General features: G+C 43.2%; 2 protein-coding genes across 9 annotated transcripts in view; one reads left to right on the top strand and one right to left on the bottom strand.

Moving 5' to 3' along the window:
• The window catches only part of LOC148382403 (bone morphogenetic protein 4-like), a 120472-nt gene that overhangs the window by 83082 nt on the left and 25123 nt on the right, over positions 1-12267 (bottom strand). For 7 of the 8 annotated variants that reach the window (XM_088359060.1, XM_088359059.1, XM_088359057.1 and 4 more), the window contains 4 exons: positions 10158-10248; positions 5664-5725; positions 3784-3851; positions 3566-3713 (listed from right to left, as the gene is read on the bottom strand). The gene's annotated coding sequence lies outside the window, so the exon portion shown is untranslated. Of the gene's footprint in view, positions 1-3565; positions 3714-3783; positions 3852-3988; positions 4090-5663; positions 5726-10157; positions 10249-12267 lie in introns of those variants that run through there. The other variant, XR_015853870.1, reaches the window with a different exon arrangement.
• On the top strand, positions 7323-10716 carry LOC148382405 (transcription factor Sox-9-A-like). Its single transcript, XM_088359056.1, has 3 exons — positions 7323-8035; positions 8115-8365; positions 8805-10716. Exons 1-3 carry the CDS (start codon positions 7599-7601, stop codon positions 9587-9589), a joined length of 1473 nt encoding a protein of 490 aa, XP_088215182.1. The 5' UTR covers positions 7323-7598; the 3' UTR covers positions 9590-10716.

The following is a 12267-nucleotide window of genomic DNA, read 5'->3' as shown; positions in this document are numbered from 1 at the left end:
TAAAATAAATGGAAGTTGATGAGGAGAGGTTTTTGACACGCTTCGTCTCACCTTGTCCGCAATTGAAACATTGGTGGTTTTCACTCCAGACACAAAATTTCCATGCTAGGCAGCCTTCCATTGCTCTCTTTTTTCCACACGCGCAATTAAACAAAAGTGCTGAAGTTGAAAAATAGCCACGATTAATTAAGGCTATGATTAATCGGCACTGGTATCGAAAATCAAGAAAATGACACACACTACAACAATTCTCGGGCTGTATTTGTATATTTGTCTGTCTGAAATGATTTAGTAGAAGCTTTGCAATAAATTCTCCTTTGGGCCTCAATAATGTTTTTTAAGCCGTCATAAACTTTCCACTTTCCATGTCGCACAAAGCAAAATACTCAACGCGTTGAAAAAAGGATTTTATACAACTTTGCAATGCGCTGTGATTTATGTACGTATATCTGACAAATATGGTGAAAGCTGACCTCGCATTAGGGCTGCGAACAGAAACACCGTCTCTGCCTTTGTTATCTTAGAACAAGGCGTTTAACGTTCCTCTGTTACGGCGCTACGGAGAAAAGAAAACTCCTGTCGCCCTGAGCAGCTCCCACGTGTCAATGAAAAAGGTCAGATTGGCCCCATTAACAATCTTAGTGCATAAAGGTTAAAATAAAGTATATAGAGGCAGTTCCTAACTATGTTTTCATCTGATGTGGAGCCAGAAGATTGACAAACTAGCACGTTGGATTCAACTTTCAAACCAAAATTTCCAATGAGATTTTTGGTTTCTAATATTGTAAAATGTGTATGTAATTTTTGGCACATGTATAAACTAGAGATGGAAATTAGCCAACTGACTGATGGCGAGAAGCTAACATAACGGGTTTTGTTGTTTTTCCGATTTTTTTCTAGCATCTTGTGACTATGCATATGTGAGATTTATTTCGACAAAAGCAGTGCTTTGGCATTTAACAAATAACTATGTTGAAGTGAGTTCAGGAGTATTATTCTGAAAAACAATGTGCGCTTTGCCGCCATCTTCTGGCACCTATAGGCAATTACAATTCTTTCCGTTGAATAAAAAAATAAATTACATATTTTCTCAACTAGCACTACTCTCCAAAATTTGCAACAAGCACTATAGTTGCATTAAATCTACTCGCCAACATTCGGGGCGTCCAACTTGAAAGTTCTACTGGAACGCAGACACACGGTGAGTGTGAACAAGTCTACAGTGACACCCTGCACACAAGCACGTACGCTGACACACTGCAGCCCTTTTTTACCTGCAGGCTCTGCTCTCGCTCCAAGCCTGCTCTCAAGTTACCTGTTTTCCTTCGCGTGAGTGTAAAGTGTATTCATATGCTCCTAAGAGAGCTCCGATTGGAAGGGTGACTGTTTAGCCAGAGATAAAAATCACTTGGCACCTAGCGAGGGGCCGCCATTGAAGTGCGGGATTTTCAACGGCGCATCGCATCACGTCACAGGACGAGGCTGGCGGCGCGTCAGAGTACTCTGAATTAATACCAACTCTCCAGCTACTTAACCACACTGTTAATAGGCTGCATACTTTACCATCAGGAGGGAAGAAGGTAAACATTGGAAATAAACTGAAAAATATCTTTGCAAAGGGAAAACTAAACTACTCCCGTGAATGAAGCTCTTTATATTATGCAACTATAAGATATTATCAGCGGATAACATTCAGTCTTTGGCGCCATCATATTTTAAAAGTATACCAAAATGACAAAAAATGAATATTCAATGGATACTTTCAAAAAAAGGCTTCGAGTCGAATAGAAGGAAGCAGAACCACATCGACAACTTGACCTCTTTCCTCAGATCAACCTGAAAGACGGCACGGGTGTCGCACAAAGGGCGCCTGTGCGATAAAACACCTTCAGGGCGCCGTGTGTCTTCTGGGAAGTTGTCTAAGCTCCCCCATAATCCGTATTACCCAGACCGACGTCAAAAGGTTTTAGCTTATGTTTTGCCTCTGCATTAACACTATGTACAGAACCCAAATGAGTTGATTAAAAAGCGGTCAATCCAAGCAAACATCACGTATTGCCAACATTTAAAATCCACGTGGGCCTTTGATATCGAGCCGCGCTCATTACTGTATATGTTTAGCTGGACGTACCCAATAACCGAGGCCTGTTCGTGAACGGGCTAGAGCGAGTACTTATCCGGCCTATTTGTATTAGCTCAGCCAAAAGAGTTCTCTTATTAGAATATTAAATTTGAGTTTGCAGGACAAACGCCAAAAAGACTCAGACTGGCCACTTTCCGTGGCGACTCACACTATTTCAATGTGTAGCGTGTCCTAATGGCTAAGCGAAAGTGAATACTTAAGCCGGGGCACACACAGGCCTCCATATCTTCACCGGGAACCACCTACGTCGTCGTCGGACCTGCCAAACCGCACGACTCAATGAGCCTATGAGATAGACAGAGCGCTGACTGTTGCATGCGGTCCTGAGCTACTCCGCCACTCGCTTGCGGCTTTCAGAGAAGGGGTGGTGTGGGGGCGCAATTTCATAACAACAACTCAGTTATTTTTTTTTTTGTCAAAACAATCAATTATTGCTGTAATCAGAGACAGCGCGACAGAGCAGGCAACCCGGGAAATTAGGGGCCTGGGCTATAGGGGACCCTGAGGGACGGCTGTCATTGGCACGGTATCAATGACAAAACAATTGCTAGTTAATTAAATCCGATCGCCTCACGCATCCACGTCATCATCTGCAGTGTCTTCCGATACAAAGTCCCGCCTCCAAACTGCATTACAAACAAGACCACACTGGCATGGCGATGGCGCCGTGTTTACCTGGCAAGCGTCTCGTTTAGTGGTCACATCCGCCCACCCTCGTCACCTAAGAGTCAACATCCCTCATTACTTCCCAACGACGCCCAGAACTTCATCCAGTTTCCAATGCCAAGTTCCTACCGTGGATAATGCTGGCTCACGCTATCAGTAAATCGAAATTAAATTTAAAAAAAAATATGCAATAAAAGAAAATCAAGTTTTACATTGTTCCTGAGCCTCAATGTTTTAGAGTGGACATTTTGACTCAAGTTTCTAGAACTTACCTTACTCATTTGTAGAACCTACCTTAGTCATTTGCGGAACTTACCTTACTCATTTTCTGCGACATACAATGCAAAATGACAGATGTTTGTGTTTTTGGGGTGGATTTAAAAAACTATGCAATAAAAGAAAATCAAGTTTTACATATGTTCCTGAGTCTAAATGTAGTGAACAAAGTTTCAGAGTGGACATTTTGATTCAAGTTTGTACAACCTACCTTATTCATTTTCTGCGACATGCAATACAAAATGACAGATGTTTGTGTTGTTGATGTGGATGTTTGTGTTTTTGGGGTGGATTTTTATATTCAAAATTAATTCAAGTGACTTGGATTTCATTTGAAATAGAACATATATGTCAAAATATGTCAACTTGTCAAAGTGTTGCAACTTCCATGACCCCATTTAATTTAAATACATTAATAAATGTCACTAAATTCTTTTAAATTTCCTCAATATGAAAAATCCACAGCATAGCTGTGCTTACCTTTGTCGCTTCTCTTGGTTTTTTTTTGTGTCCATTGGCAATCATGGCCTTCCATTTTCGTTCCATCTATCTTTCTTTTTGTCCAGGTTGCCTCATATTCAAATATTTACATTCTCCTTCTTTCTTGTGTGTAGCTTGTTGATTTATTCTGTAGTGGCAGCTGAGAGGTCATTTAACAGTAACAACAACAAGAAAAAGAAAAGAAAAGAAACACTCACTTCGGTGTAATCTCTACATTCGGGTACCACACTGCCTCGAGTGGCATGAAAAGCAGGAAACTGTAGAGCTAAAAAGAAAGCCCAAAACAGTGTCATGTGTTATTTTGTGTTTCGAAAACCCTAAAAAATATGATAAAGTACCTTTCATTGAAAATGGTGAGTTCATTATTGGCAATTTTAGCTACAAGAAGTAGCAAATCCAAGTACCGTATTTTCTGCACTATAAGCGCACCGGATTATAAGACGCACTGTCGGCTTTTGAGAAAATTGGAGGTCTACTCAGGAACCTCGTCCAAGCAACTGTGGCTAAAAACAAAATATGGCATGATTTTTACTTTCTGGACCTGGATTTGCCATATTTGACAGGTTTTGTCATTGCTGCTTTAGCATCCTTGCTGTAAAATAAAAAGAAGAAAAAAAATTCTATCCACAAAAAAACAAAAAGAAAATTACTCATTTTCACTGGTAGACAAAAAGAGAGCCCAAACGTATCAAATATATTTATTTGGAGGTCAATGACAGCTTCTCTCATCATTTAAAGCTGAAAATTGTAGTGGACACTTTAGCGACTTCTTCTCCCGCAGGTCTTATCTCGATTAAAACATTTTAGGGCTCCGGTTACCATCGGCTTGATCTGTAGACAGCGAGGAAAGAAAAGGAAATCAAACCCTTCTGGCCGTGATGCAAAAAAATCCGCGTTGCCCTCATTAGAGCGTCGGTAAGCTGCCTCAACGCGCCGCCCCGTTATGGTTGGACATCGTCCGCCGCCGGGCCTCGAGTAGCGTTACGCTGCGTCAGAGTTTTTCCTCCTTCAATCTCCGCTTCCATCGCACGTGGGCTGCTTTTCCAGCGGCACGAGCCACCTGCTGACAACTGCCATTCTTCCCCTCCAAAACCACCCTCTCGCATACGCACGCCGTCCCTCACTTAAACCCAAACAAGCGCTCAACATTAAGGTGTGGATCTGTCATTAGTTAGCTTGGCCCGGCTGCTTGAGACCATTGTTATTGTTAAAGCGAGGCCTGTTTGCACAAGTCATATCTTCGGAGGGGAAACGCTACTCCTTTGTGGCTTTATGGACTCGGCCGAAGCGGATCGGGTTTCCCTACCGCTCGTACGGTGCGGTTTGATCGACTAATGCGCCTATTTTAATCAGCGGCGCGTCAAGCTGCCGGGGAAAAAGTGAGCAGACATAAAGTGATCATTTGGCTTTCATAGTTTGACTCATGCTGCTGACTTAATTAGGGACGCTTGGTTTCAGTTCGTGGTACCCAAAATTATTGCCGGTTTATAATTGCTCATAGGGGGGAATAAGCACTACTTTTGTCCAAATGAAAGCCCTCAACTCATTTCAACCACAAGATGGCAGCAAAGCCACTTGAAATGAAACTCCTCATTCACTCCAACAAGGTAGCGCTAAAATAATACTTGGATTGCTGTGGACGCAAAGCGAGAGGCAGACAGAAACGATTTGGTGAAATGATGGATGGTCAACAGTGTCATCCTCCCGCACGGGGAGTTGCCCGGGTCTTCTCTAAGTGTTGTTCAAACAACATGAGATGCTGAATGACGTTGTGTCAACAAACACCCGGTGCTCAGACGCTCAGATCAGGGCGGAACAGCTGCGCGCAAGCTCGAGGCGGCCATTCATCACGTCAGACTTTCTAAGAATGGCATATCGCACCTATCTGAAGGCTGCACACACCCAGACTTGAGATGTTTTCCTCAAATTCTCTCCATTTCCTAAGTATTTCAATACACGTCATATAAAGAGCCACTCGGCTTTTTCGACAGAAAACCTTTCTGGCTTTTCTAGAAGCAATGAGATGAAAAAATTGACAGTTTTGACAATGGAGCAAAAAAAGACATAAAATAGAAACCTGAGCTGCAGTTGTCTTCTTCTTCATGAGTGTAAAATGCAAAGCGGCCCTGCAGGGACTCCCTGAAAGAAAAGCAGAGAGAGTTTAGCAGTTGACTCTCAGTGTTTGCTCAAATTTTGACGCTGTAGCTTCAAGTCAAGATGAGAAGTTTCCCAAGACGTCATTCCGTCTTGCCGCCTGGTATTCTCAGCTTTGGTAGCATCCGCCATTTTGGCCTTGGGGATTGTCATCCAGCAACCTCGACGTCCAATAATTAGCCTCAAGGGGTACATTAGGGGATATAAATTGACTCGGATAGCCGCTGCAGAAATGCAGACGGATTTTTTTGAAAGCGTTGTCAAACAAATCTAATCAGTCACGCATCTGCAAAAAGTTACTTTGGAAGCAACTTTTCTTTTTTTTTTATCAAAGCTGATCTGGTGTCTGTGTGGCATGTGGAGGAGGATGAGAGGAAGTATGTTCAGCCATATGTTGCTGCATTTAAATGGACGTTCTGTGGGAGGGAAGGTCATTTAAGCTGACGCCGGGTTTTATAAGCCTTGTAACTTTTGACAGTTGAGGCATCATACGTGAAAATGTTCTCGCGATTCCTTGTTGATTTGTTTTCTTCTATTTAACTACATTTTACCTTCACTCCCACCCTGTCTGATTCTTTTCATCCCTTCCCTCCTTCTGCTTTTCTTCTTTGCACACCTCCATTAGCCGTATTTACTTTTTGGAGAGTAAACAGCGCCTTTTCCAAGCAGCTCTGACGCCTGGCGAGCAAACGGGCGTCACATTCCGACGCACGCGCGCGACTACGACGAGCTAGCCTATTTGTGTTAAACGTAAAGATCTTAAAAATGCTCATTGCGCGTGTTAAAGTAAAAGCTCGAGGGTGTGCGTAATCTGCAAGCAGCCACGCCGAAATGACCCGACATCTGCAAACTATTAAAAGCAACTTCAGGTAGCACATGTTGTCCACATTAGCTCCAAGCCCGATTTACATTTCCACATCTCCACTCAGCATAATAAACAATCAAATGGGGCGTGTGCAAGGCAGGTTCACTAAAGTTAGAAGATACAATGCATATTAAAAAGTGTTTGGATGAAGAAGAGCAAATTGACTGATTGGAAGATTTAGTTAAAAATCTGATTTTATCTATCAGCAGGGGGAAAAAAAGTGTTTGTGAACTGCAACTATTGCACTGCAGCAGTCTGGGGAGCTTCATCCTCCCTCCAAGGAGAGAGCCTCCTTAGTGGGTTCTGGCTGACTATTGTTGCCCCCTATTGGTAAATATGAGGTACTAGAATTAAAAGTTGCTTCAACAGTACAATTGATTTCTTATTACTTGACACATTTTCAATAACAACAATTATATTAGGCAAATTAATTATAAACATGCATAATAAAGTGAATTTAGGAAAATTGCAATTTTCTTCTGTGGGCTTCTTTTTGGATATTTAACGTTAGCAGCTGGTGTGCAACGTGTGGTGCATTTGCGCGTGCACGCGCATGTGTGTGCGTGTGTTTGCTTGTGCACAAGAGGAGAAAGTGATGGTATCAAATTCCTTCACGTTTCCGTCACACGCTGCCCACCAATCACATTCAGGCTTTCCTGCGCGCCATGGTAACGCTCTTATAAAGTGAGTGTGCGCACAACTTTGCCGTTCAGAGCACTCACGCGTTCTGGGATTCTATTTGGAGACGAGCAAGGAGAACTTTTCCATATATTTGATCCACACAAGTTTTGGGTTTTCTGCGGATTGACGCACTGATCTTTGGATGACTCTGCGTAAAGACGTTTATTTCCAAATCAATTTTACGCAAAAAAAGGGACATTTTTTGCAGACCAGATTTAGTCTGGCAAGTGGTTTTTAAAGAAGAACTTTCTTCACAAGAGTCACCAGCGGTTCCTGTTTTACGCGTAAGCTTGGCAGCAAACCGTTTTTCGTATGAATCTTCTCGACCCCTACCTGAAGATGTCGGAGGAACAAGACAAGTGTCTCTCCGATGCGCCCAGCCCGAGTATGTCCGAGGACTCCGCGGGCTCCCCGTGCCCATCCGGCTCCGGTTCCGACACCGAAAATACGCGGCCGTCAGAGAACGCGCTCCTCCGAGTGGAAGCGGCGCTGGGCGAATTTAAGAAGGACGAGGACGATAAATTCCCCGCTTGCATACGCGACGCCGTATCTCAAGTGCTCAAGGGCTACGACTGGACCCTTGTGCCCATGCCGGTGCGCGTAAACGGATCTACAAAAAACAAGCCTCACGTGAAGAGACCGATGAACGCCTTCATGGTTTGGGCTCAAGCGGCGCGGAGGAAGCTGGCTGACCAGTACCCGCACCTGCACAACGCAGAACTCAGCAAAACGCTGGGCAAACTTTGGAGGTAAGTTTGATATCATCTATTTTTACGCCATGTTTTAAAAGAGGCTCGTGACTTATTGACTTGCTTTTTTTACGCACAGACTTCTTAATGAGGGTGAGAAGCGGCCGTTCGTGGAGGAGGCTGAGCGCCTCCGCGTGCAGCACAAGAAGGATCATCCAGATTACAAGTACCAGCCAAGGCGGAGGAAGTCGGTGAAGAACGGACAAAACGAGGGGGAGGACGGCAGCGAGCAAACTCATATTTCTCCTAATGCCATCTTTAAAGCGCTGCAGCAAGCAGACTCTCCAGCCTCCAGTTTGGGAGAGGTGCATTCTCCTGGGGAGCACTCAGGTGAGCTTGGCTTCAAAATTTCGGGGTTGAGAAGTCTTTATTATTATTTTTTTTAGCTGCTCTAACATATGCACAGTGAAATTGGTGATTTAGTTAATTTATAGGTTATATTAATTCAATTAAAAAAAAAACTAAAATGCCATTAATGTGTCACCGCACTTTGTTACATGTTTTTTTTAATTTAAAATTAAAACATGATAAAATATAGTAAAATCAAATATAAAGAAATAAAATAATTTCATAAAATTTAATTAAAGCACAGAGACTGCAGTACATTTGCATGTATGGTAAGCAGGCGGGGCCTAATTAGTGATGTCATAAAATGCAATCAATCCGATTTTCTTTACAACATAATTAGTCCAGCGTTAGTCTTGTGAGTGGGTGCGTTTTTTCTTGCTTGTCAAGTGCTGCATATAAACCATGTGCCTTAATCCTCCAGGTTCACAGGGACCCCCGACTCCCCCCACTACCCCCAAAACCGATGTCAACTCAGGCAAGATGGACCTTAAGCGCGAAGGGGGTCTCCGATCCCTCCCTGACGGTACCAGTCAGCGGCAACTCAACATCGACTTCCGCGACGTGGACATCGGCGAGTTGAGCAGCGACGTCATCTCTCACATCGAGACCTTTGACGTCAACGAGTTCGACCAGTACCTCCCGCCGAACGGCTACCCGGGTTCCGTCAGCGGTCCGGGGACCCCCGTCGCCTACACCGGCAGCTACAGCATCAGCGGCGGCGCTCCGGTCAGCCCGGCAGCGGGAGTGGCCTGGATGCCTAAAAGCCAGAACCAGCAGGGACAGCAGCACACCCTCACCACATTGGGGGGCAACGCCGGGTCCGAAGCAGGTCAGGCTCAGCACAGGACCCAGATCAAGACAGAGCAGCTTAGCCCGAGCCACGTCAGCGAGAAGCAGGGCTCCCCGCAGCATGTGGCCTACAGCCCCTTCAATCTGCAGCACTACAGCCCCAGCTCGTACCCGGCCATCTCCAGGGCGCAGCAGTACGACTTCAGCGACCACCAGGGGGGCGCCACCTCCTTCTACACCCACGCGGGGGCCGGCCAAGGCTCGGGCCTCTACTCGACTTTCAGCTACATGAGCAGCCCCAGCCAGAGGCCCATGTACACGCCCATCACCGACAACACGGGGGTGCCCTCCATCCCCCAAAGCAGCCCCCAGCACTGGGAGCAGGCGCCGGTTTACACCCAGCTCACCAGACCCTGAACCCCCGACCCCAATACCCATGTACAGCCAAATACATGCATCCCAAAACACTTTATTTCAACGAGACGTCCCGCCTGAATCAGACACTTGAAGTCATCGAGGAGGAGAGTCGGACTCGTGATTGGCTCACGCCGTGCCTTGCTATTGTACCGTGATAGAATCTTTATAGATATATATTTTTTAGACGAGATGAAAAGACTTGAGAAAGTCCTCTGTGAGGATTTGATTGTTAATATTTCTGTAGGTACTGTTTTTGGTTTTTGTCTTCATACGCTGGTAGTTTGTAACCCACGAGGGTGTTTATGAAGGTTATTTGTCGGAGAAAAATGAAAAGGCTTGTATTTTAAATCCGTCTGCTTTCTGTTGTATTTCATTTTTTTTTTCTTAATGTGCCATTCCAATTTACATTTAATGATGGTTTTTGATGTCATGTATGAGCAACATTAGAAAAGCAACATTGAGGAGAGTCAAGCCGTGCCTTCAATTCAGTTCATTTTCTCCTTCTTTTGTGTGTGCGAGTGTGTGTTTGCGTCCGTGTGTGTGTGCCAACAGCTGAGATTACACTTACCGTCCAGCAGCTCGTGTTTGACAGCTACAGGAAGTCACCTTTGACCTCTGGGCTGTCCCCTGCTGATATAACCCAATTCCTCAGCCTTCCCCTGTTAAAAAAAAAACCCACATACTATTTATTTATTTCCTTTAATTTTATTGTGAAAGATTTTGCATTCTAGTCTTACTATTTTTTTTTTATAATGTACACAGCGTATCTCATCATTCTCATTTGGATTTTAAAACCCAGGAGGTACTAATACAAAATGGTACATGCTGTAATCGTCTTTGTTTTTTATTTATCTTACTTAAATGAAGTATGTATTTGCCTTTCTTTGTGAGGTTGAGGTGGTCGCTCTTACAAAATGTGTTATTTGTGAATTGTCTTTAATTAAGGCTGAAAGAACTGGAAAATATTATATCATTTGGAAGGTTTCTACAGTGTATATGTTTTGCTTCTTTTCACCTCTCAGTATCAACTTACCCCACCCTCAACTTTTGCGAAATATTTGTACTGTCTTTAAAGAATCTTTTGTATCTGTATTTGCAATAAAAAGGAAAATGCTATTAAACACAAATTGATGTCGTGATTTGGTACAATGTTTTAATACACCAGGAAAGAGTTAACGGACAAGTGCCAAGTAATCGGCCTGTGTTTGTTTTCCCAGCAGCCTTGTTTTCTTTTTGCCTCCCACTTTATTTTCTTCCTCTCTCTCTCGTGTCAGCTGGTGAGGCTCCGTGGGGCCCGTAAGAGGCTTTTTGGGAGGGGCGGCTATTGTGATGTGTTTATTGCAGTAAGGAAAAAAAAAAAAAAACATGCTGACAATATTTTGATTTTTATAGTGGGGTGCATTTATCTGTACCTTCCTGCAATGAGGCTTGGAACAAAAACGCTTCTTCCCATGATGAGAGACATTTATGCAAGAGGCACTGCAGCGTAACTTCATTGATTATTTCAATCTGCCGACATGCAGATTGAGTTTCAAATTCATCTGCAGCACAGTCCAAGTTCCTCCTGATAAATAGTGCAACTCATGATTTGGAATAAAAAGGATTTTCCAGCATGCACTTGTATTGTTTGTTTCAGGAGCGAGTGCAAATTTGTAAAAAAAAAAATGGAATGAAAACTCTCAGAAGCAGAAAAAGTGAGAGTCAGCTGGCTTGGATCCAAGGAGTAAAATCTCTTTCCAAATCCCAATCAAAATGTGGAGCTTAATTTGAAAAACACATTTATAATAAAATTGATGACAGGCCAAAATTTCCATAACTACTCAACATTACATTTTGCAGGCAAAATTAACCACTACCCACTCATTATAAATTTAATAGAAAATTTGAACTATTAAGACCTAAATAAGCAAGCTGGACAATTTTTTTTTTTATTGATGAGTGTATGCAAATGTTTTATCTCCTTCACATTTCTTCAGCATCCTTTATGCAGAACTGGGGACTCAATGAAAGGAGCCGCCGCTTTTCCCAGGGAAAAAAAAAAAAAAAAAAAAAAAAAAAAGAGGAGAAAGACAATTAATATTCTAAAGCAACGCCTCACTGAAAAGCCCTCCTGAACTCACGGGTGGTCTTTTCAAATGCTAAATACTTTGCAACGAGAGCAGGATGGCAAAGAATTTCTATGGAGGCTTTTTGATATTAATGTGCATTTTGGCTCACATAACAATTGTACAGCTTTTTATTTGATAGGTCCCTGAAAATTAAGCAGAGAGGCTAATAAACTCATTCACTGCCAATGACGATAATAGACGTCCATTTTAACTGAGCTGGCAGTGTTTGAGTTAATAACAGCTCTGGAAAATCAAGCACAAGCCAAACTCGCAATGCAAGCATCATAAGCATAAAACTGTAACGAGGTATATTTGTTGACGAGAGCGAAGGGAAAATGTGATTGAGCGCTGATTGTGTGGGGTGGGGGATTTGAGTTCTTCGAAAAACACTGTTTGTATTCAAAAGGTGCTGTTTTAATGCCTGCTAAGAAGCACAATGCACTAATGAAAGTGACTTGAAAAGCTTTGGGAGAGTAAATGAAAACCACACAGAGGAGGGCTGCATTGTTTTGTTTTTTTGCTGACGTTGCCAAAATATCTACTGGAAGATTTAGCTCGGAACTCACTGCA

Source organism: Syngnathus floridae, chromosome 18 (genome assembly GCF_059516105.1).
Source record: "Syngnathus floridae isolate MCC-2025c chromosome 18, RoL_Sflo_1.0, whole genome shotgun sequence".
Classification (NCBI taxonomy): domain Eukaryota; kingdom Metazoa; phylum Chordata; class Actinopteri; order Syngnathiformes; family Syngnathidae; genus Syngnathus; species Syngnathus floridae.
This window is presented reverse-complemented; position numbering and strand designations above follow the sequence as displayed.

Excerpts from the sequence above, each read along its gene's own strand:
- LOC148382405 (XM_088359056.1), top strand. The coding sequence starts at position 7,599 with ATGAATCTTCTCGACCCCTACCTGAAGATGTCGGAGGAACAAGACAAG. Across the intron at positions 8,036-8,114 it reads ACGCTGGGCAAACTTTGGAG|ACTTCTTAATGAGGGTGAGA; the intron begins GTAAGTTTGATA and ends TTTTACGCACAG. Across the intron at positions 8,366-8,804 it reads TTCTCCTGGGGAGCACTCAG|GTTCACAGGGACCCCCGACT; the intron begins GTGAGCTTGGCT and ends TTAATCCTCCAG.